Source organism: Salvelinus namaycush, chromosome 22 (genome assembly GCF_016432855.1).
Source record: "Salvelinus namaycush isolate Seneca chromosome 22, SaNama_1.0, whole genome shotgun sequence".
Taxonomy (NCBI): domain Eukaryota; kingdom Metazoa; phylum Chordata; class Actinopteri; order Salmoniformes; family Salmonidae; genus Salvelinus; species Salvelinus namaycush.
Genome location: NC_052328.1, coordinates 6,786,402 through 6,807,944, shown reverse-complemented (window position 1 = coordinate 6,807,944; position 21,543 = coordinate 6,786,402). Strand labels below are relative to the sequence as shown.

At 41.4% G+C, this 21,543-nt stretch overlaps 1 protein-coding gene across 3 annotated transcripts; it reads left to right on the top strand.

Annotated features, from left to right (window-relative positions):
- The first annotated feature begins 8,939 nt into the window (after positions 1-8,939).
- On the top strand, positions 8,940-19,920 carry LOC120017495 (mitogen-activated protein kinase 8-like). Of its 3 annotated transcripts, none has more exons than XM_038960278.1 (11): positions 8,940-9,114; positions 11,279-11,408; positions 11,788-11,846; positions 12,140-12,278; positions 15,242-15,407; positions 16,062-16,133; positions 16,429-16,611; positions 16,695-16,819; positions 16,996-17,059; positions 17,524-17,604; positions 17,934-19,920. In XM_038960278.1, exons 1-11 carry the CDS (start codon positions 8,987-8,989, stop codon positions 18,095-18,097), a joined length of 1,311 nt encoding a protein of 436 aa, XP_038816206.1. In that variant the 5' UTR covers positions 8,940-8,986; the 3' UTR covers positions 18,098-19,920. The 3 variants fall into 3 exon arrangements, with proteins under 3 accessions (XP_038816206.1, XP_038816204.1, XP_038816205.1); XM_038960276.1 differs by lacking the exon at positions 16,062-16,133 and adding an exon at positions 15,574-15,645; XM_038960277.1 differs by lacking the exon at positions 16,062-16,133 and adding an exon at positions 15,574-15,645 and having other exon boundaries at positions 17,929-18,048.
- Positions 19,921-21,543: the final 1,623 nt, after the last annotated feature.

Here is a 21,543-nt window from a genome sequence, read left to right as displayed (position 1 = left end):
AAAAAATCAGAAACGACAATCGCTAAACTTTTCTGTGGTGTGGTGAAACTGTGGCGTGGTAAAAGTTACCTGGTTCTGAGGAGTATTCAAGAGCGGGAATAGAGATACAGCATCTCTTAGCCTAGAATGTTTGGAACACCTGAGGTAGATATTTTAACAGTGTAAAGTTCAGTAAGTATCAAATGTAACCATTTAGAGGGCTTTTTTAAAAAGTGATCACTAACAGTCTAGCACACACAGGGGCAGTTTCCCAGACACAGATTAAGGCCGAGATTAATTCCAATCAACTGTAGATCTGCGATTACAACGCGCTTGACATTTAAAGGTAATTGAGCCGACATACAGTATGCAGCATTTACCGTGAATGCAGTTTACACGAACGTGGGAACAAAAGCGGGTCCTGAAAGCGGGCTCACATTAGTTTGGAGCCCAAACGGTTCGGGCAGACGTTGGCACGACGACGGTACCGACTTCAGACGAGTCCCGTGACACTTGTGGGGGTCGTGGAGCAAAACATCACCATTGTGTTCGTCAGAGTCTCATTTCTCCGTAGAGTGGTCATATGGTCTGACAAACACCGCTTGTAGCTCGGCCACCTTCCCCCGCAGATGTGGAAAGCCGCAATAGGCAAATGCGGTGGATTGAGACACAGCCCATGCAAAAAAAACATATCTCTAGCTTAAATTGACAGATTTGGATGGGGATTTTTTGATTATGTTACTTATATTGACACACTGGTACAGATAATGAGGGGGATGGGACATTCACAAGAAAGAGAGTCCATTCTGTCACTCAAGGGCTTCTCTGTCAAATGGAACATCCTGCTCTCTGCTACCGCGGATATTTGAAAGAGCCATTGGATTTACTCATATTTTCATCATGCACTATGTAAAGTGTAGCTGCAGCTTTCAATACCAGTGTTGTCCTGAATACAGCTGCTGGTATCGGCACAGCTCTGTCTTCTGTGGCTAAAGCAGTGAATCATCATAATCCATACACCGGTAAGAGTCTACAGTTAAAATGGGAGATTCCTGAAATGGGTTTCCATGGCCGAGCAGCCGCACACAAGCCTAAAATCACCATGCGCAATTCCAAGTGTCGGCTGGAGTGTTGTAAAGCTCACCGCCATTGGACTCTGGAGCAGTGGAAATGCGTTCTCTGGAGTGATAAATCACGCTTCACCATCTTATTCGTCCGACGGACGAATCTGGGTTTGCGGATGCCAGGATAACGCTGCCTGCCCCAATGCATTGTGTCAACTTTAAAGTTTGGTGGAGGAGGAATAATGGTCTGGGGCTGTGTTTCATGGTTCGGGCTAGTTCCAATGAAGGGAAATCTTAACACGACATTCTAGACAATTCTGTGCTTCCAACTTTGTGGCAACAGTTTGCCCTGACCTCCACCCCAACGAACACTTTGTGAATGAATTGGCACGCCGACTACGAGCCAGACCTAATCGCCCAACATCAGTGGTCGACCTCACTAATGCTCTTGTGGCTGAATGGAAGCAAGTCCCTGCAGCAATGTTCCAACATCTACTGGAAAACCTTCCCAGAAGAGTGGAGATTGTTATGCTGTAGCAGCAAAGAGGGGACCAACTTCATAATAATGCCCATGATTTTGAAATGAGATGTTCGACGAGCAGGTGTCCATATACTTTTGGTCATGTAGTGTATATAGCTAGGTAGTTAGACAGTTGGTTACAGGTACTGTACTTACCGTTGTGGAACAAGGATTCCTGGCACTGCATTCTGATGAAAGTTCATCAAAGGTAAGAGAATATTTATGATGTTATTTCGTATTTTTGTTGAATATGTTGACTCCAACATGGCGGAGAATGGCTGAGCGCTGTCTCAGATTATTGTATGCTGTGCTTTTTACTAAAGTTATTTTTTTTTATCTAACACAGCGGTTGCATTAAGAACCAGTGTATCTTTAATTATATGTCCAACATGTATTTTTCAGCAAAGTTTATGATGAGTTTTTCTGTTAGATTACGTGACTCTCTAAAATTTAATTTGGAGCATTTTGGCGCCATGTTGGACAATTTGGAGCATTTTGGCGCCATGTTCACAATGTAAAACCAGGATTTGTAGCTATAAATACGCACATTTTCGAACAAAACATAAATGTATTGTATAACATGATGTTATAAGACTGTCATCTGATGAAGTTGTTCAAAGGTTAGTGATTATTTTTATCTCTATTTGTGGGTTTTGTGAAAGCTATCTTTGCGGTGAAAGAATGGCGTTGTGTTTTGGGCTATTGTGGTGAGCTAACGTAAATATATGTTGTGTTTTCGCTGTAAAACATTTTAAAAATCGGACATGTTGGCTGGATTCACAAGATGTATATCTTCTAGCGACTCAGAAACCCGGATCCGGGAGCACCCCCCACCCCCCCCCACACTGATTAGCATCGCTAGCATAGCGTCACAATTAAATAGTAGCATCTAAATATCATTAAATCACAAGTCCAAGACACCAAATGAAAGATACAGATCTTGTGAATAAAGCCACCATTTCAGATTTTTAAAATGTTTTACAGGGAAGACAAAATATGTAAATCTATTAGCTAACCACGTTAGCAAAAGACACCACTTTTCTAACTCCATCAGTTTCTTACTCCATCAGGTGCTATCACCAATTCGACCAAATAAAGATATAAATAGCCACTAACCAAGAAAAAACTTAATCAGATGATAGTCTGATAACATATTTATTGTATAGCATAGGTTTTGTTAGAAAAATGTGCATATTTCAGGTATAAATCATAGTTTGCCATTGCAGCCACCATCACAAATCTCCCCAAAGCGACTAGAATTACTACAGAGAGCAACGTGTATTACCAATTTACTCATCATAAAACATTTCTTAAAAATACACAGCTCACAGCAATGGAAAGACACAGATCTTGTGAATTCAGACAATATTTCAGATTTTCTAAGTGTTTTACAGCGAAAACACAATAAATCGTTATATTAGCATACCACATATGCAAACGTTACCCGAGCATTGATTCAAGCCAAAGAGAGCGATATCGTTATCATCGCCAAAATATATTAATTTTTTCACTAACCTTCTCAGAATTCTTCCGATGACACTCCTGTAACATCATATTACAACATACATATAGAGTTTGTTCGAAAATGTGCATATTTAGCCACAAAAATCGTGGTTATACAATGAGAATAGTAGCAAAACTGGTCTGAAAATGTCGGGCGCCATCTTTGAGAGTGATCTAGCCTAATCGATAACTAATCATAAACTTGACTAAAAAATACAGGGTTGACAGGAATCGAAAGACAAATTAGTTCTTAATGCAATCGCTGAATTACATTTCTAAAATTATCCTTACTGTGCAATACCGGGTCCGCCAAAGCGAAGCTACACAAAACAAAATGGCGATATATGCGTTTAACATTTTTCAACAGAACAGCGATTTATCATCATAAATAGTTCTTACTATGAGCTGTTCTTCCATCAGAATCTTGGGCAATGTATCCTTTCTCGGGTCTAATCGTCTTTTGGTCGAAAGATGTCCTCTTGTCCCGTCGAAATGGCCACTAACGTTCGACCGGTACTGGAAACGTGCCCAGCGCTTCAAAGTGCGTCACAAAGAAATGCCTCAAAATCGCACTAAACGGATATAAATTGCTATAAAACGGTTTAAATTAACTACCTTATGATGTTTTTAACACCTATAACGAGTAAAAACATGACCGGCGATATAGAAGTGCCTAAACCATAGCTTGGAAGGAGGCCAGTCCCGACGTCCATCGTGCGTCAGGCGCAGGAAGAAAAGAAAGCTACTTCCGCCTTGTGGTCTTTTATACAGGCCCTGATTGCGCAATCGACTCCATTCAAATTGTCACCTCTTACTGACATCTAGAGGAAGGCGTGGGCAGTGTTTGTATCCTCATAGCATTTACAGGGACATTAAAACTGACCTGGGAACAGAGGCCAAGATTTCTGAAATCTCACTCCCTGTCAGGAAAAGTGCTGTAGAATGAGTTCTGTTCCACTCAGAGACATAATTCAAACGGCTATAGAAACTAGAGAGTGTTTTCTATCCAATAATAACAATAATATGCATATTGTACGAGCAAGAATTGAGTACTAGGCAGTTTAATTTGGCAACGTCAAAAAAAAAAAAATGCTAACAGCACCCCCTATTGACAAAAAGTTAACTTTAACTATGTGTACAACATGTATTTTTCATAAATGTTTTATGATGAGTATTTCTGTATTTCACGTTGCTCTCTGTAATTATTCCGGCTGTTTTGGAGCCATTTATGATCATGGCACCAATGTAAAACCAGGATTTGTAGCTATAAATATGCACATTTTCGAACAAAACATAAATGTATTGTATAACATGATGTTATAAGACTGTCATCTGATGAAGTTGTTCAAAGGTTAGTGATTATTTTTATCTCTATTTGTGGGTTTTGTGAAAGCTATCTTTGCTGTGAAAAAATGGCTGTGTTTTTTTGGATATGGTGGTGAGCTAACATAAATATATGTTGTGTTTTCGCTGTAAAACATTTAAAAAATCAGACATGTTGGCTGGATTCACAAGATGTTTATCTTTCATTTGCTGTATTGGACTTGTGATTTCATGAAATTATATTATATCATTGCTCGTGTTTCTTGGCCCAAGCAAGTCTCTTCATGTCACGTTCCTGACCTGTTTTCTGTTGTTTGGTATGTGTTTATTGGTCAGGGCGTGAGTTTTGGGTGGGCAGTCTATGTTTTCTGTTTCTATGTTGGTTTTGGGTTGCCTGGTATGGCTCTCAATTAGAGGCAGGTGTTTGACGTTTCCTCTGATTGAGAGTCATATTAAGGTAGGTTGTTCTCACTGTTTGTTTGTGGGTGATTGTTTCCTGTGTCAGTGTTTGTTGCACCATACGGGACTGTATCGTGAGTTCGTTTTGTTTGTAATCAGTACTTGTTCGTTCGTTCTTCGTTGTATATAAGTTCGTAGTCCAGGTCTGTCTACTTCGTTTGTTGTTTTGTAAAAGTATCAAGTGTTTTTCGTGTTTGTCTTAGTCTTTCAAATAAATCATTATGTATTCACAACCCGCTGCACGTTGGTCCAATCCTTGCTACTCCTCTTCGGATGAGGAGAAGGAGGAAGCGCGTTACAGAATCACCCACCAAACCCAGATCAAGCAGCGGGTTAACGGACAGCAACGACAGCGCAAGAAGGAGGAATGGACATGGGAGGATGTTTTGGACGGTAAGGGTTGCTACACATGGGAGGAGATCCTGGCTGGAAAGGATCGCCTCCCATGGGAACAGCTGGAGGCAGCTCGGAGAGCGGAGGAAACCGGAGAGAGGAACCGGCGTTATGAGGGGACGCGTCTAGCACGGAAGCCCGAAAAGCCCGTGAGTACTACCCAAAAATTTCTTGGGGGGGGGCTAAGAGGTAGTGGGCCGAGGGCAGGTAGGAGACCTGCGCCCACTTCCCAGGCTAACCGTGGAGAGCGGGAGTACGGGCAGACACCGTGTTACGCAGTAGAGCGCACGGTGTCTCCTGTACGTGTTCATAGCCCGGTGCGGGTTATTCCACCTCCCAGCACTGGTAGGGCTAGATTGGGCATTGAGCCAAATCCCCATCCTCTTGAACCCTCATGTTTCATATACAACTTTATTGAGAGAAGTAGACCACCTATGGTTCACACTCAGACCAGTGGCTTCTGAGGATATTGTATACTCCCACCTCCTCTGTTTGTAAAGTTTAAGGGACATTACATTCCGCTTCACATTTTGTCAGGTGTTCTCAGACCACGAAAGTAGTCTTATGTCACGACGAATCAACATCCCACACCATCCGTTGTTTAGATCCAGCTAGTCCCGAGGGAAACTCTTCACACCCCTTGCACAGTTGTCACATTTCGCTGCCTTATATTTAAATATAAAAAGGATTACATTATATTTTTCTCCTACTGATTTACACAACCTACTCTACACTTAAAAGTAAATAAAAAATAAATTTTTTAAAATTCATAAAAAATTTAAAAAATGTAAATCTTGATTGCATATGTCTTCACACCCCAGAGTTAATACTTGTTCAAAGCACCTTGGGAAGCAATAATTACAGCTGGGAATCATGTTGAGTAAGATTTCACCAACTTTACACAACTCTTGGAGCAGCATATATCCTTACTTTTGTTGTTGTTGGGGGGGGTAGATCAGCTTTAATATTTTTCAGATAAATTGTAGCTTCCATCAATGTAATTGTCTGCATCACTTCCAATCCTCCATATATTTTTTATTCAAATATATATACAGTACCAGTCAAAAGTTTGGACACACCTACTCATTCAAGGGTTTTTCTTTATTTTGACTATTTTCTACATTGTAGAATAATAGTGAAGACATCAAAACTATTAAATAACGCACATGGAATCACGTAGTAACCAAAATGTGTTAATCAAATCAAAATATATTTTATATTTGAGATTCTTCAAAGTAGCCACACTTTGCCTTAATGATTTCACAACACATTGTGTGCCCTCAGGCCCGTACTCCACCATTACTACATCTACATTACAAAATCCATGTGTATGTATAGTGCGTATGTTATCGTGTGTCTGTGCCATAAGGTGTTTTTTTAATCAGTTTTTTTCTCAAATAATTTTGAACTGTTCGCTAGGTGTAGGCAAGACCATAAGCAAATAGGTAAACTGGGATATAACTAAAGAGTTAATCAGGGTGATTTTTCCCCACAAATAGACAGGTATATACCTGTCCATGGTAGCAAGATATTATCAATAAACATTTATTGGAGTGAGAATTTATTTCGGAATATGTATACAGAGTATATCCACATCACCATCAGACCATTTTATTGGTAAACTACACGGTAATGTAAAAGCGCGATTTTTTTTGAATGATCAAATATGTAATTAGCATAATTTGTTTGTAATCCAGAGGTTAGAAAAAAATATCTAGATCTTCTGAGGATTTAAAAGAAAACATGAATCATTAGCAAACAATGACACCACATTTCTAATCCCTTGATATTATTGTTGGACCTGAATTTAATAGCTAACATACATGTATGCCGATAGTGGACAACTTTGTTTTACTCCTATTGACAGTTTAATACTTGCTGAGAAGTAGCCATTATTTACTATTTTACTATACATGATTTTAACCCATTTTATAAGAGATTATCTCAAATTGAAATGTTCCAGGCAAGTCAGCTATGAAGAGCAGGCCTGGTTTCCCGTATTTTTTTTTATAGTGTTCTATTGTTTCCAGTACTTGCCTTTATATTATCTCCAATGTATCGTCCATGTAAAAAACCTGTCTGATTAGAATTAATAATTTCAGACAATACCTCTTTAATTCTATGCGCTGTACATTTAGCTCTAATTTTTGCATCGCAACACTGAAGTGTAAGGGGCCTCCAATTTTTTTAAATGGACTGGATCATTATATTTACCACTTGTATCCTGTTTCAGTAATAATGAAATCAGAGTGTCTGATAATCTACCATTGAGTGGTTAAACATGCTAATAACAGTCCTCTGAGTATACAGTGGGGCAAAAACGTATTTAGTCAGCCACCAATTGTGCAAGTTCTCCCACCTAAAAAGAAGAGAGAGGCCTGTAATTTTCATCATAGGTACACTTCAACTATGACAGACAAAATGAGAGAAAGAAAATCCAGAAAATCACATTGTAGGATTATTAATGAATTTATTTGCAAATTATGGTGGAAAATAAGTATTTGGTCAATAACAAAAGTTTACCTCAATACTTTGTTATATACCCTTTGTTGGCAATGACAGAGGTCAAACGTTTTCTGTAAGTCTTCACAAGGTTTTCACACACTGTTGCTGGTATTTTGGCCCATTCCTCCATGCAGATCTCCTCTAGAGCAGTGATGTTTTGGGGCTGTTGCTGGGCAACACAGACTTTCAACTCCCTCCAAAGATTTTCTATGGGGTTGAGATCTGGAGACTGACTAGGCCACTCCAGGACCTTGAAATGCTTCTTACGGGGATCTTGTTGAGTGTACAACACCATTGTTGTTTTTTTTCATGAAAATATTTGCTCTTCACACAGGAAGGTGTGTAAAGACTTACGCAATCAAGATATCTTTGTTTTCCATTTTTTTTATTCATTTCCGCATACGTCTACAATTTGTCTTACGCTTTTGAAAATGTGGAGCAGTTTATGTAGATCTGTAGGAAAAAATGATATTTTTAGATTCCTTTTTAGATTTTAATTTAAGGCAGCAATATGTGACAACTGTGCACGGGTGTGAATATTTTCACTAAGCACTGTATATACAGTACCTCAACCAACAGAATAATTGAAAGATAAGCACCACAGATCTGGAAATTGCACGGTGCTGATCTTCTCCATTCATTTTTGATTGTGGCATATACACACATGGCCTGGGATGTGGACTTATCTCAAAAGAAGATTGCTTTTGAGTTTTGAAAACATCTGATCATCTGATTTTTGAAACCTTTTAGGTTGAAGAAGGAAAACTGGATCACATTGGATAAGGTTAATAAGAAGAATAGGTTAAAGCTGGAATCCTTAATTTGTGAAACTGCCATGTCCGTTCGGAATATTACAACAATAAAGAAGTTATTGCAAACATTAAATACTTTTTGATCTGACATCATTGCACTCACGATAGGACAGCAGAATATGCGCAATTTTTTTTTTTAACCACACTGCCGAATGCAAAAAAACAATAACAAAGGCGCTGGGGGTGAACAGTGGTGCTATTTCCCCTAATGCGGATTCGATCTTAAATCTAGAAACATGCACTTCCGAACATACCGTAGCTACCTGTGTTCTGTATCCTAAAAATATGTTATGCTCTCTCTCTCTTTTTCTCTTTCTCTGTGTGTGTGTGTTTGTGCACGTGCGCGTGCGTGCTTGTGTGTGTGTGCGGGCCCATAGTACAGAGAGCCTAGTTTGGATGCCCAGAAAGTAGCTCCTCCAGGTTTCATCATGAATAAAAACAAGCGAGGAGAAGAGAGAGAGTTCTATAGTTTAGATGTCGGAGATTCCACCTTCAAAGTTCTGAAGCGCTACCAGAATCTAAGGCCCATCGGCTCAGGAGCACAGGGAATCGTCTGGTAAGTGTAATCACTTTGCAATTACTATTTCATTACTGAGAAGAAGAAAACAATGTGCTGGTGGGCTCAAATGGGTTAAAACTATAAGGCCATGGAGACTTGGTACAAGGTACTCTTTGAAAAGGGTAGTCTATGACTGGCAGAAAAAAACAAAGGGGGGGAATGTCACCCCTTAGTAAATACAAACTGTTCGATTGGTATGGTACGTTTTGTGTATATATCTTTGTTATGCTATTTTGTATGATTTTTGGGGGCTAATTTTAATTATTCTTATATAATTTACTTTATGTTCACACCCCTGTTTAATTTCCTTATGCTGTTATTTTGTTTATGTGACATGTTTTCTTATTGGTTATTCTGCCACTGGAATGTGATTTATAGAGCCCCCAAGTGGACATTACAACCTTTACCCCCAGATGAAGGCTGACATCATGCCCAAATGCATTTGGTGTTTGTTTGTTATGCTTTAAAATATTTAGAAAAAAATGGCAAGAAAATAAATGCTTTAAATCAACAAGTTCATCAATTTGTTTTCTTCAAGAGTGCCTTGATGGAAAATGTCAGCCCCACGATACATTTAAAAAACAAAATCTAATTTGGTGGCAGTGGTGTAAAGTACTTAAGTAAAAATTATTTAAAGTACAACTTAAGTAGTTTTTTGAGGTATCTGTACTTTACTATTTATATTTTTGACAACTTTTACTTTTACTTCACTACATTCCTAAAGAAAATTATGTACTTTTTACTCCATACATTTTCCCTGACGCCTAAAAGTTTTTTGTTTGTTTTTTTAACCCCTTTTTCATGGTATCTAATTGGTAGTTACAGTCTTGTCCCATCGCTGCAACTCCCGTAAGGACTTGGGAGAGGCGAAAGTCGAGAGCCATGCATCCTCCGAAACACAACCCAGCCAAGCCACACTGCTTCTTGACACAATGGCCACTTAACCCGGAAGCCAGCCGCACCAATGTGTCGGATGAAACACCGTACACCTGGCGACAATGTCAGTGTGCACTGCAACCGGCCCGCCACAGGAGTCGCTAATGCGCAATGGGACAAGAACATCCCTGCTGGCCAAGCCCTCCCCTAACCCAGATGATACTGGGCCAATTGCGTGCCACCCCATGGGTATCCCGGTGTGGCTGGCTGCAACAGAGCCTGGACTCGAACCAGGATCTCTAGTGGCACAGCTAGCAGTACCTTAGACCACTGTGCCACTCGGGAGGCCCCTCCAGCACCCAAAAGTACTCATTACATTTTGAAAGCAGGACAGAAATTGTTAAATTCACACACTCATCCCTACTGCCTCTGATCTGGCGACTCACTAAACACAAGTGCTTTGTTTCTGAATGATGTCTGTGTTGGAGTGTGCCCCTGGCTATGCGTAAATGAAAAAAAACACTAACAATTGTGCCAAATGGTTTGCTTAATATAAGGAATATGAAATTATTTATACTTTTACTTTTGATACTTAAGTACATTTTTGAAATTATATTTACTTTTGATACTTAAGTATATTTCAAACCAAAAACTTTTATACTTTTACTCAAGTAGTGTTTTACTGGTTGACTTTCGCTTTTACTTGAGTCATTTCCTATTAAGGTACAGTATCTTTACTTTTGCTCAAGGATGACAATTGGGTACTTTTTCCTCCCCTTAGTTTTTTTCTGCCAGTCATATACTACTTCATTAATGTTTGAACAGCGGTTTGTGCCAGGTAATTACCAGTAAACGATGGGATGCCAAATATAGTGTTGCAGTTTATTGTTTTCAAATCCTTTTTGCTTGAGATTTATTTGAATTTTATTTAGCCCCATGAAATACTTTTATTTGAGATTCAATTGGTTTCCAAGGTAACATACAATTTAAAGCTACATACCAAAGTAACCCAATGTTTTGAATTTGTCTAAACACTGTGGTGCTGAATCAATGGACCAAGGCTAATGCCAAAGCTGGTCCATCAATGGCAAAATGGACCATGGAATTCATTCATTTGGACAGTGTCCTCATTTTAGGTTATGTTTCAAGGTCATATGCTGTAAAAGACCCAATGAAAAGAAACACCAATCAGACATCCATTTAAATTCCTATTTACCCTATTTACTACAGTCTGTATCACACGGATGTGTTCATGTATTGCCATGTTCTTGGTCTTGCCTTTCAGTTCAGCGTATGACCACAACCTTGAGAGAAATGTGGCTATTAAGAAGTTGAGTCGGCCGTTCCAGAACCAGACGCATGCCAAGAGAGCGTACAGAGAACTGGTGTTAATGAAATGTGTCAATCACAAAAATGTAAGTCACTGGTCAATTACTTCTTCCTGCTGTTTCTGTTATATTCTATGATAATTATGCTCAATTATGTTTATGAATGGCCTGGCTGGACAGGATCAGTAGGAATAATATGTTATAAATGCATAATGATACTTCGATAGCTAGAACAGTAAACAGGCATTTGCCATGGTAGCTTATATTGTGAATATACAGAGGACTAGAAGGCGGTTTCAGTCAATCAGCATCCAGGACTTTTTATTGTTTTATTGTATAATACGTTTGAAATTGAATTGATTACAAACACGTGGACTGTTTTTCGTATATTGAGGAAACTAATCTAGCAAGCAACCTGTGTGACTTATGTTGTTGTGTTCATGTGTTGATGTCGTTACCTCTACAGATCATTGGCTTATTAAACGTGTTCAGCCCACAAAAATCACTCGAGGAATTTGCAGACGTGTAAGTACATGAATTGGTGTCGATTAACACGATCAACCTTTGACAGTGTAAAATGGTTACATGCCGTTCGGAATTAAGACACAGGAGGGTCTTTTGAACAGGCCTGTCTGTCATCCGTGACAGAATGACTCGGCTATTACCAGAATAACTGTGTGAAATCTCTCTGCCGGCGGCATATCTCTCTCTGTTCGAGCCATCCAGCTGGCTCCACAGTTACCTCATGATGTGTGTGTCTGCGCCTACGTATGTGTGCCTGTGTGTGCATATTCTCATCTCACTTCCTGCCTGTGTAGATACATTGTGATGGAGCTGATGGATGCCAACCTGTGCCAGGTGATTCAGATGGAGCTGGACCATGAGAGGTTGTCCTACCTGCTCTACCAGATGCTGTGTGGCATCAAACACCTCCACAATGCCGGCATCATACACAGGGTAAGGCTCACGCGGGCTCATACACGCTAACGCTAAGCTAACATGTAGACGCAGGGATCGGCAGTAATGTAGCTCATCATTATGATTTGTAGCTCGTCATTACAAATTCTGGGGCATTTTTGTATTTCCAGGAGAAGTAAGCTCAAAGCTCTGATTACAGTAACTCCTCCACAAAGAGTAGGTGATGATGTCAGAGCTTTGATGTTGGCTAAATCCACAGGAGATCAAGAGGAACCTGCTAATGATCTAAACACTGCTCTATTCCCGGGCTCTGGTCAAAGTAGTGCACTGTATAGGGAGGGATAGATAGGGTGCCATTTGGGATACATATTTGGAGCAATGGAGCATGTAGAGTTGAAGTCGGAAGTTTACATACACCTCAGCCAAATACATTTAAAATCAGTTTTTCACAATTTCTGACATTTAATCCAAGTAAAAATTGCCTGTCTTAGGTCAGTTAGGATCACCACTTTATTTTAAGAATGTGAAATGTCAGAATAATAGTAAAGAGAATGATTTATTTCAGCTTCTATTTCTTTCATCACATTCCCAGTGCGTCAGAAGTTTACATACACTCAATGAGTATTTGGTAGCATTGCCTTTAAATTGTTTAACTTGGGTCAAATGTTTCGGGTAGCCTTCCACAAGCTTCCCACAATAAGTTGGGTGAATTTTGGCCCATTCCTCCTGACAGAGCTGGTGTAACTGAGTCAGGTTTGTAGGCTGCCTTGCTCGCACACGCTTTTTCAGTTCTGCCCACATTTTCTATATGATTGAGGTCAGGGCTTTGTGATGGCCACTCCAATACCTTGACTTTGTTGTCCTTCAGCCATTTTGCCACAACTTTAGAAGTATGCTTAGGGTCATTGTCCATTTGGAAGACCCATTTGCTACCAAGCTTTAACTTCCTGACTGATCTCAACGTCTTGAGATGTTGCTTCAATATAGCCACATCATTTTCCTCACTCATGATACCATCATTTTGTGCACCAGTCCCTCCTGCAGCAAAGCACCCCTACAACATGATGCTGCCACCCCTGTGCTTCACGGTTGGTATGGTGTTCTTCGGCTTGCAAGCGCCCCCCTTTTTCCTCCAAACATAACAATGGTCATTATAGCCAAACAGTTCTATTTTTGGTTCATCAGACCAGAGGACATTTCTCCAAAAAGTACGATCCTTGTCCCCATGTGCAGTTGCAAACCGTAGTCTGGCTTTTCTATGGCAGTTTTGGAGCAGTGACTTCTTCCTTGCTGAGCGGCCTTTCAGGTTATGTTGATATAGGACTCGTTTTACTGCGGATATAGATACGTTTGTACTTGTTTCCTCCAGCATCTTCACAAGGTCCTTTGCTGTTGTTCTGGGATTGATTTGCACTTTTCGCACCAAAGTACGTTCATCTCTAGGAGACAGAACGCGTCTCCTTCCTGAGCGGTATGACGGCTGCGTGGTCCCATGGTGTTTATACTTGCGTGTACAGATGAACCTGGTACCTTCAGGCGTTTGGAAATTGCTCCCAAGGATGAACCAGACTTGTGGAGGTCTACCATTTTCTACTGAGGTCTTGGCTGATTACTTTTGATTTTCCCATGATGTCAAGCAAAGAGGCACTGAGTTTGAAGGTAGGCCTTGAAATACATCCACAGGTACACCTCCAATTGACTCAAATTATGTCAATTAGCCTATCAGAAGCTTCTAAAGCCATGACATCATTTTCTGGAATTTTCCAAGCTGTTTAAAGGCACAGTCAACTTAGTGTACGTGAACTTCTGACTCACTGGAATTGTGATACAGTGAATTATAAGTGAAATAATCTGTTTGTAAACAATTGTTGGAAAAATTACTTGTGTCATGCACAAAGTAGATGTCCTAACCGACTTGCCAAAACTATAATTTGTTAAAAAGAAATTTGTAGAGTGGTTGAAAAACGAGTTTTAATGACTCCAACATACGTGTATGTAAACTTCTGACTTCAACTGTACACCTTAGACAAGAATGGTAAAATCCCAATGACCATCGAGATCATTCTGAGATTAATCTTGATTCTATAACACTGTAACTGGTTTGTATGTCATACTACTAAGCTGCTAGCATACATGCAAATCTGTGAAAGATGACTCACCATACTATTGTAGTTAAAATGGTGTGACTCATTACTGTTGTTAATATGATGAGGAATATGGATGCTGACGGTTTTATAATATATTATGTTGACGCCACTCCTATACTCCTACGTAGCTTCACTAATGTCCCCATCTGTCTCTCTCATTGTTTGGGGAGCATTATGTTCCTTTACCATCAATCAATCAATCAATCAAATGTATTTATAAAGCCCTTCTTACATCAGCTGATGTCACAAAGTGCTGTACAGAAACCCAGCCTAAAACCCCAAACAGCAAGCAATGCAGGTGTAGAAGCACAGTGGCTAGGAAAAACTCCCTAGAATGGCCGGAACCTAGGAAGAAACCTAGAGAGGAACCAGGCTATGAGGGTTGGCCTGTCCTCTTCTGGCTAAGCCGGGTGGAGATTATAACAGAACATGGCCAAGATGTTAAAATGTTCATAGATAACCAGCAGGGTCAAATAATAATAATCAGTGGTTGTAGAGGGTGCAACAGGTCAATCATTCAGAGTATCTCTACCGCTCCTGCTGTCTCTAGAGAGTTGAAAACAGCAGGTCTGGGACAAGGTAGCACGTCTGGTGAACAGGTCAGGGTTCCATAGCCGCAGGCGGAACAGTTGAAACTGGAGCAGCAGCACGACCAGGTGGACTGGGGACAGCAAGGAGCCATCAGGCCAGGTAGTCCTGAGGCATGGACCTAGGGCTCAGGTCCTGAGAGAGCTAGAGAGAAAGAGAGAGAGAGAGAGAGTGTCCTGTGTATGTGTCTGGGCCTTAAAGTATGCTGCTGCTATTGATGATGATGATGACAACGTTGATAATTATGATCTCTCTTTGTCCCTCTAGGATCTGAAGCCCAGTAACATTGTGGTGAAGTCAGACTGTACATTAAAGATCTTGGACTTTGGCTTGGCTCGGACAGCGGCTACAGGTTTACTGATGACCCCCTACGTAGTGACCAGATACTACAGAGCACCAGAGGTCATACTGGGGATGGGCTACCAGGCCAACGGTCAGTACCTGTCGATCAATCAATCAAATATTTATTCTACCCATAACGATTGTATGCATTTACCACCACCGCAGAAACAATGGTCTCTTTATTAACTGCTCAAATCTAATTAGCTTGTTTCTGTGTCTCCACCCCCCTCCCCTCCTCTTCTCCATGTTGTAAACAGTGGACATATGGTCTGTGGGGTGTATTCTGGCAGAAATGGTCCGTCACAAAATCCTGTTCCCAGGAAGGGACTGTATCCTTAGTGCTTCTGGCTGTGAATCATCTCCTTGAGTAATAAAACAGTTTTCCACCTCTGTGGAGCCATTTCTCTTCAGTCTCTCAGTTTCCCGAGATGGAGAATGAATTGCACGTCCTGATTTCCTGCTTTTTCCTTCCCGTTTGACAGAGGGCTCCGGCGCTCGAGACTTGCAGATGCTTCCTGCTGCATCCATTCTCACTCTCATTTACCCAATTTACTCATTCGATGCTTCTCCTTCATTCATCAGATGTATCACTCTTGCCATTTTCTGTTTCGTTCATCTGATTTATTTGTGATATCCATTTTTTTTGTAATCCATCCATTTTTTTACTCTCTCATTTCCTTCCTCTGTTCTTATTATTATTTTTTCTCCATTGTGCTCGCATGTCATCTCTCCGATCATCGTGTAGTGGACGTGTGGTCAGTGGGCTGTATTGTGGCTGAGATGGTCAGAGGTAGTGTGTTGTTCCCAGGCACTGACCGTATCCTTTCCTCTTTTACCGTAATATCATTTTATCCTGTCTGTGTGTTTTTACCATGTTTATACCATCAAGCACAGCTCTATCGAGCACCACTTTTGCACTCCACCCACCATCATATCCACCATATCCAAGTACAGCCATCCTCCCTCCCCAATAATCCCCTCAGTTTCTGCCAGTACATACAGATAGTTCTAGAAAATAGAGATAGTTCTGGAAAAGTAGTTCTCTAACAAAGTAAAAGTGTGTGTTTGTGGAGACATCTGTGTGTACTCTTTCCCTAAATCCACCTGCTCAGACATTGACCAGTGGAACAAAGTGATAGAGCAGCTCGGGACTCCGCCCCAGGACTTCCTGATGAAGCTCAACCAATCAGTAAGGACGTATGTTGAGAACCGACCGCGCTACGCAGGATACAGCTTCGGCAAGCTCTTCCCTGACGTCCTCTTCCCTGCAGACTCAGAACACAACAAGTTGAAAGGTACTGGAGACTGAGAATGTGTGTGGGTAGGGTTTGTGTGTATGCTTGTGCTGGTCTGAACTATATTTTCTCTCCATTCCCAGCGAGCCAGGCCAGAGACCTGCTGTCTAAGATGTTGGTGATCGACTCGTCTAAGAGGATCTCGGTGGACGAGGCCCTGAAACACCCCTATATCAACGTGTGGTACGACCCAGCAGAAGTGGAGGCAGTAAGTGTTTAACAAGTGGTATGATCTATTGTAGGGGAAACTTGGAAATTGGACTGAAACGGTTGACACTCCTAGTCAGAAGGGTGAACTACGGTCAATGGTTTGATGTAGGGATGAACCTTTCTTCCCTCTCTTCTCTCTTTCCTGTCTTTCTTTTGCTTTCTTTTCCCTCTCAGCCCCCTCCAAAGATCACAGACAAGCAGCTGGATGAGCGAGAGCATACGGTGGAGGAGTGGAAAGGTTAGAGACGTTACTACAACTATCACTTTTCACTAGACATGGGTCACATACATATATGTCAACAACTTTGAAATACTTGAACGTATATGCTCGATTTATCTTGGAGTTTGCACTTTTAGGACTTCATTTTTGGTTCCATTGTACCAGAGGAGCTTTCACTTTTCACTACAACATTTTCACTAATGTTGACATTTGACTGGTTAACGACTTTCCCATGTTATGTTATGGTGTGAAACGTGATGCTGCAGAGCTGGCCAGGTTCAAAGGCTGGGTGTAAATATCACTGTCACCGGTTTGCATGGCTCAGGGTCCAATAGGATGAGGTCATACTGATACTGACCAGCCCCCCCCCCCCAATGGGTGTTTATGATCTTCCCCCGGTGATGATTTCTGTGTTTTGATACTTGTCATGAGGGCAAATCTCTCTCTCTCTCTCTCCCTCCCTCCCTTCCCTCTCTTCCTAGACCTGATCTGGAAAGAGGTGTATGAGTGGGACGAGTGGACCAAGCAGAATGGAGTGATCAGAGGACAACCTCCTCCTTTAGGTTAGTTAACAGACTGTTTCTGATGTTTTTTATTGTACTTATGTGAGCTGGTCTCTGCTGTTATTGTATTACATTTCACTTGGAAAAACACCACGAGTAAAAGGCTGTTACTGAAAGAGAGCATGCAGATCTGACTCATAGGAGGGAGGTGAATTATGTAGTTGGATACTGTAGAAGGGGGTTGCTGCACCCCTTACAGACTCAGAGGGGCTCTTCCGGCACCCTATGGTGTGTGCCACATCTTACAGGACAGTGTGTGTGTTTGTAAATGCGCGTGCTAGTACCTAGTACAGGTGTATCAGTCATCCTGTGTGTTTCTCGCAGCACAGGTGCAGCAGTGATTGACAGCTCCCCTCAGCCCGCCTCATCCTCCTCCTCGGCCAATGACGTTTCCTCCATGTCGACTGAGCCAAGTGACCCCACCATGACCTCTGACACGGACATCAGCCTGGACAGCCACACCTCCCTGGGAGCACTGGCCTGCTGCAGATAACACACGCACACACACGCACACACACACACACACACACACACACACACACACACACACACATCCTGTCATAGTATACATAGTTTGAGACACTTAAGGGTCCTTTGTTAAAAACATGTTTTTTTTTTTATGTACAGCTTCTTTTAATTTCTCTGTCTCCTAATACTATATTCTGTATTGCCGATTGTGTACATGCTGTAAATTATTATATTTATTTATTTATTTTCTTGTGTCAGCTTCTGTCCCTCCAAGCTGTGTACAGTATTTCTATGCTGTAAGTTATAGTCTTTTGGATCTCACAGTGGATGGAACTTTTTCCCCCTTTTCTCTATTAGAAAGTGTTTCCTTACAAACACATATTTCATTTTCTAGTATTTAGTGTTCATCTCTATTTATATGGATCCTAAAAACCATTGAACATATTTCGACACCCTGTTACTCTGCCTACCCGTAGCTGTAGTGTTCTGTAGTCATGGCTACAACTTTTTTTCTATTAGTGGAACATCTCTTTATTTATTATATGACTGTAATTGTAACGTTTCTGGGTGTTGGATCTGGAGATAGCTTTGTTATCAAATGTTAATGAACCGATATGGGAGTATGGGAAGGCAATAAATAACCTGGCCCAAATACTTTAGACACTTTCCCCTCTTTGTTGCTTTACTTCTTCAACCAGTTACAATTTGCTCCCCGACCCTCCTACTTGTCCCTCACCCTTCGATGTTTGCAGATCTAGTAGTTCTGGATAAGTATAAACACATGTACAGTTCTGCAAACATCAGCGGGTCGGGGCCAAGGGTAACGGTAAGGGACCAATTTGGGACAAATTGGCTGCTTATGTTTTATTGGTGGGGCCAGGAGTCTTTCCTCAGGTTACATGACCAGGCAGGACCCCTAGCCCTATTCATTTGATTTGATTTAAGTGCTCTTACAGTTGTCTGTGTTTTTAACCCCTCTCTATCTCGCTCTGCTGTTGAGGCACTCAAGAGTGTTTTGTTAGCTTAGTCAAGCCTTAGCTCCTCTCTCTGTGCCGTCTCTGTTAGAGGACTTGGTTACTATGAACTACCTCGCCTATATGAGTTTCTGATTGACATAACAGTCCGCAGCGTACGGTCTTAAAGAAACAGATGTGAATAAAGTTTTCGTTTGAATTATTTATTTGGAAATGTACAATTATCAATGTTAGAAGACTGCTAGTATTGTACGTACGCACAGACGTCAATTCAACGTCTTTTCCACGTTGGTGCAACATCATTTCATTGAAATGACGTGGAAACGATGTTGAGTCAACCTATGTGTATATACATTTATTTTTGTTTTATTTTCAGTTGATGTGCAATACCTATGATTTGTAGACTATAGAGTAGGTAGTGAGTGGTTGATTTGTATGCTAGATGGATGTTCTCCAGGGGTTTTCAAAAAGGTTTGCCGCCAGCCATGTTTTCCTTTTTCTAGATGAAGACGTATTCGATGGCTCGATTCCAAACCGATCCCTCACCCCTCTTCTCGCCGTTCAATCCCCTATATGCCCTGTGTATGTTTGGAACTGGGCCCCATCCCTGGCTGTGGTCAGGCCTATCACACACCAGAAACATGGCTGCGTTCAGGAGGGCTCAATGCTTTGGAACGTTCAGATGGAATCTGTGGAATCCGTCTAGTAAGTTTCACCATCCTGAACGCAACCCAGGTTTCGTGGTGTTTTCCGCGAAGGCCAGTTGTATAAATTTTAGCCTTTTGATCTGGACAAGGCCTCACTACAGACTTAATGTACACACTGGAAAAAGTTAGACAATGTCAACCTGCAACTCCTGCAAATAAAGGGTTGAATTTGATTACGTTTCAATTGTTTTTATTCTCAACACATACTTCTTGTTAAGGACATTCGTTTATGTTGACAAATGAATGGAGGCTTTCACTAGAGTCTGGTCAGTTTTGGGACATGTACCTGATACCGCTATGATAAACAAGGCACATTTAAAAAAAAAAAAAAAAAAAACTGAAACGACAATTGCTAAACTTTTCTGTGGTGTGGTGAAACTGTGGCGTGGTAAAAGTTACCTGGTTCTGAGGAGTATTCAAGAGCGGGAATAGAGATACAGCATCTCTTAGCCTAGAATGTTTGGAACACCTGAGGTAGATATTTTAACAGTGTAAAGTTCAGTAAGTATCAAATGTAACCATTTAGAGGGCTTTTTTAAAAAGTGATCACTAACAGTCTAGCACACACAGGGGCAGTTTCCCAGACACAGATTAAGGCCGAGATTAATTCCAATCAACTGTAGATCTGCGATTACAACGCGCTTGACATTTAAAGGTAATTGAGCCGACATACAGTATGCAGCATTTACCGTGAATGCAGTTTACACGAACGTGGGAACAAAAGCGGGTCCTGAAAGCGGGCTCACATTAGTTTGGAGCCCAAACGGTTCGGGCAGACGTTGGCACGACGACGGTACCGACTTCAGACGAGTCCCGTGACACTTGTGGGGGTCGTGGAGCAAAACATCACCATTGTGTTCGTCAGAGTCTCATTTCTCCGTAGAGTGGTCATATGGTCTGACAAACACCGCTTGTAGCTCGGCCACCTTCCCCCGCAGATGTGGAAAGCCGCAATAGGCAAATGCGGTGGATTGAGACACAGCCCATGCAAAAAAAACATATCTCTAGCTTAAATTGACAGATTTGGATGGGGATTTTTTGATTATGTTACTTATATTGACACACTGGTACAGATAATGAGGGGGATGGGACATTCACAAGAAAGAGAGTCCATTCTGTCACTCAAGGGCTTCTCTGTCAAATGGAACATCCTGCTCTCTGCTACCGCGGATATTTGAAAGAGCCATTGGATTTACTCATATTTTCATCATGCACTATGTAAAGTGTAGCTGCAGCTTTCAATACCAGTGTTGTCCTGAATACAGCTGCTGGTATCGGCACAGCTCTGTCTTCTGTGGCTAAAGCAGTGAATCATCATAATCCATACACCGGTAAGAGTCTACAGTTAAAATGGGAGATTCCTGAAATGGGTTTCCATGGCCGAGCAGCCGCACACAAGCCTAAAATCACCATGCGCAATTCCAAGTGTCGGCTGGAGTGTTGTAAAGCTCACCGCCATTGGACTCTGGAGCAGTGGAAATGCGTTCTCTGGAGTGATAAATCACGCTTCACCATCTTATTCGTCCGACGGACGAATCTGGGTTTGCGGATGCCAGGATAACGCTGCCTGCCCCAATGCATTGTGTCAACTTTAAAGTTTGGTGGAGGAGGAATAATGGTCTGGGGCTGTGTTTCATGGTTCGGGCTAGTTCCAATGAAGGGAAATCTTAACACGACATTCTAGACAATTCTGTGCTTCCAACTTTGTGGCAACAGTTTGCCCTGACCTCCACCCCAACGAACACTTTGTGAATGAATTGGCACGCCGACTACGAGCCAGACCTAATCGC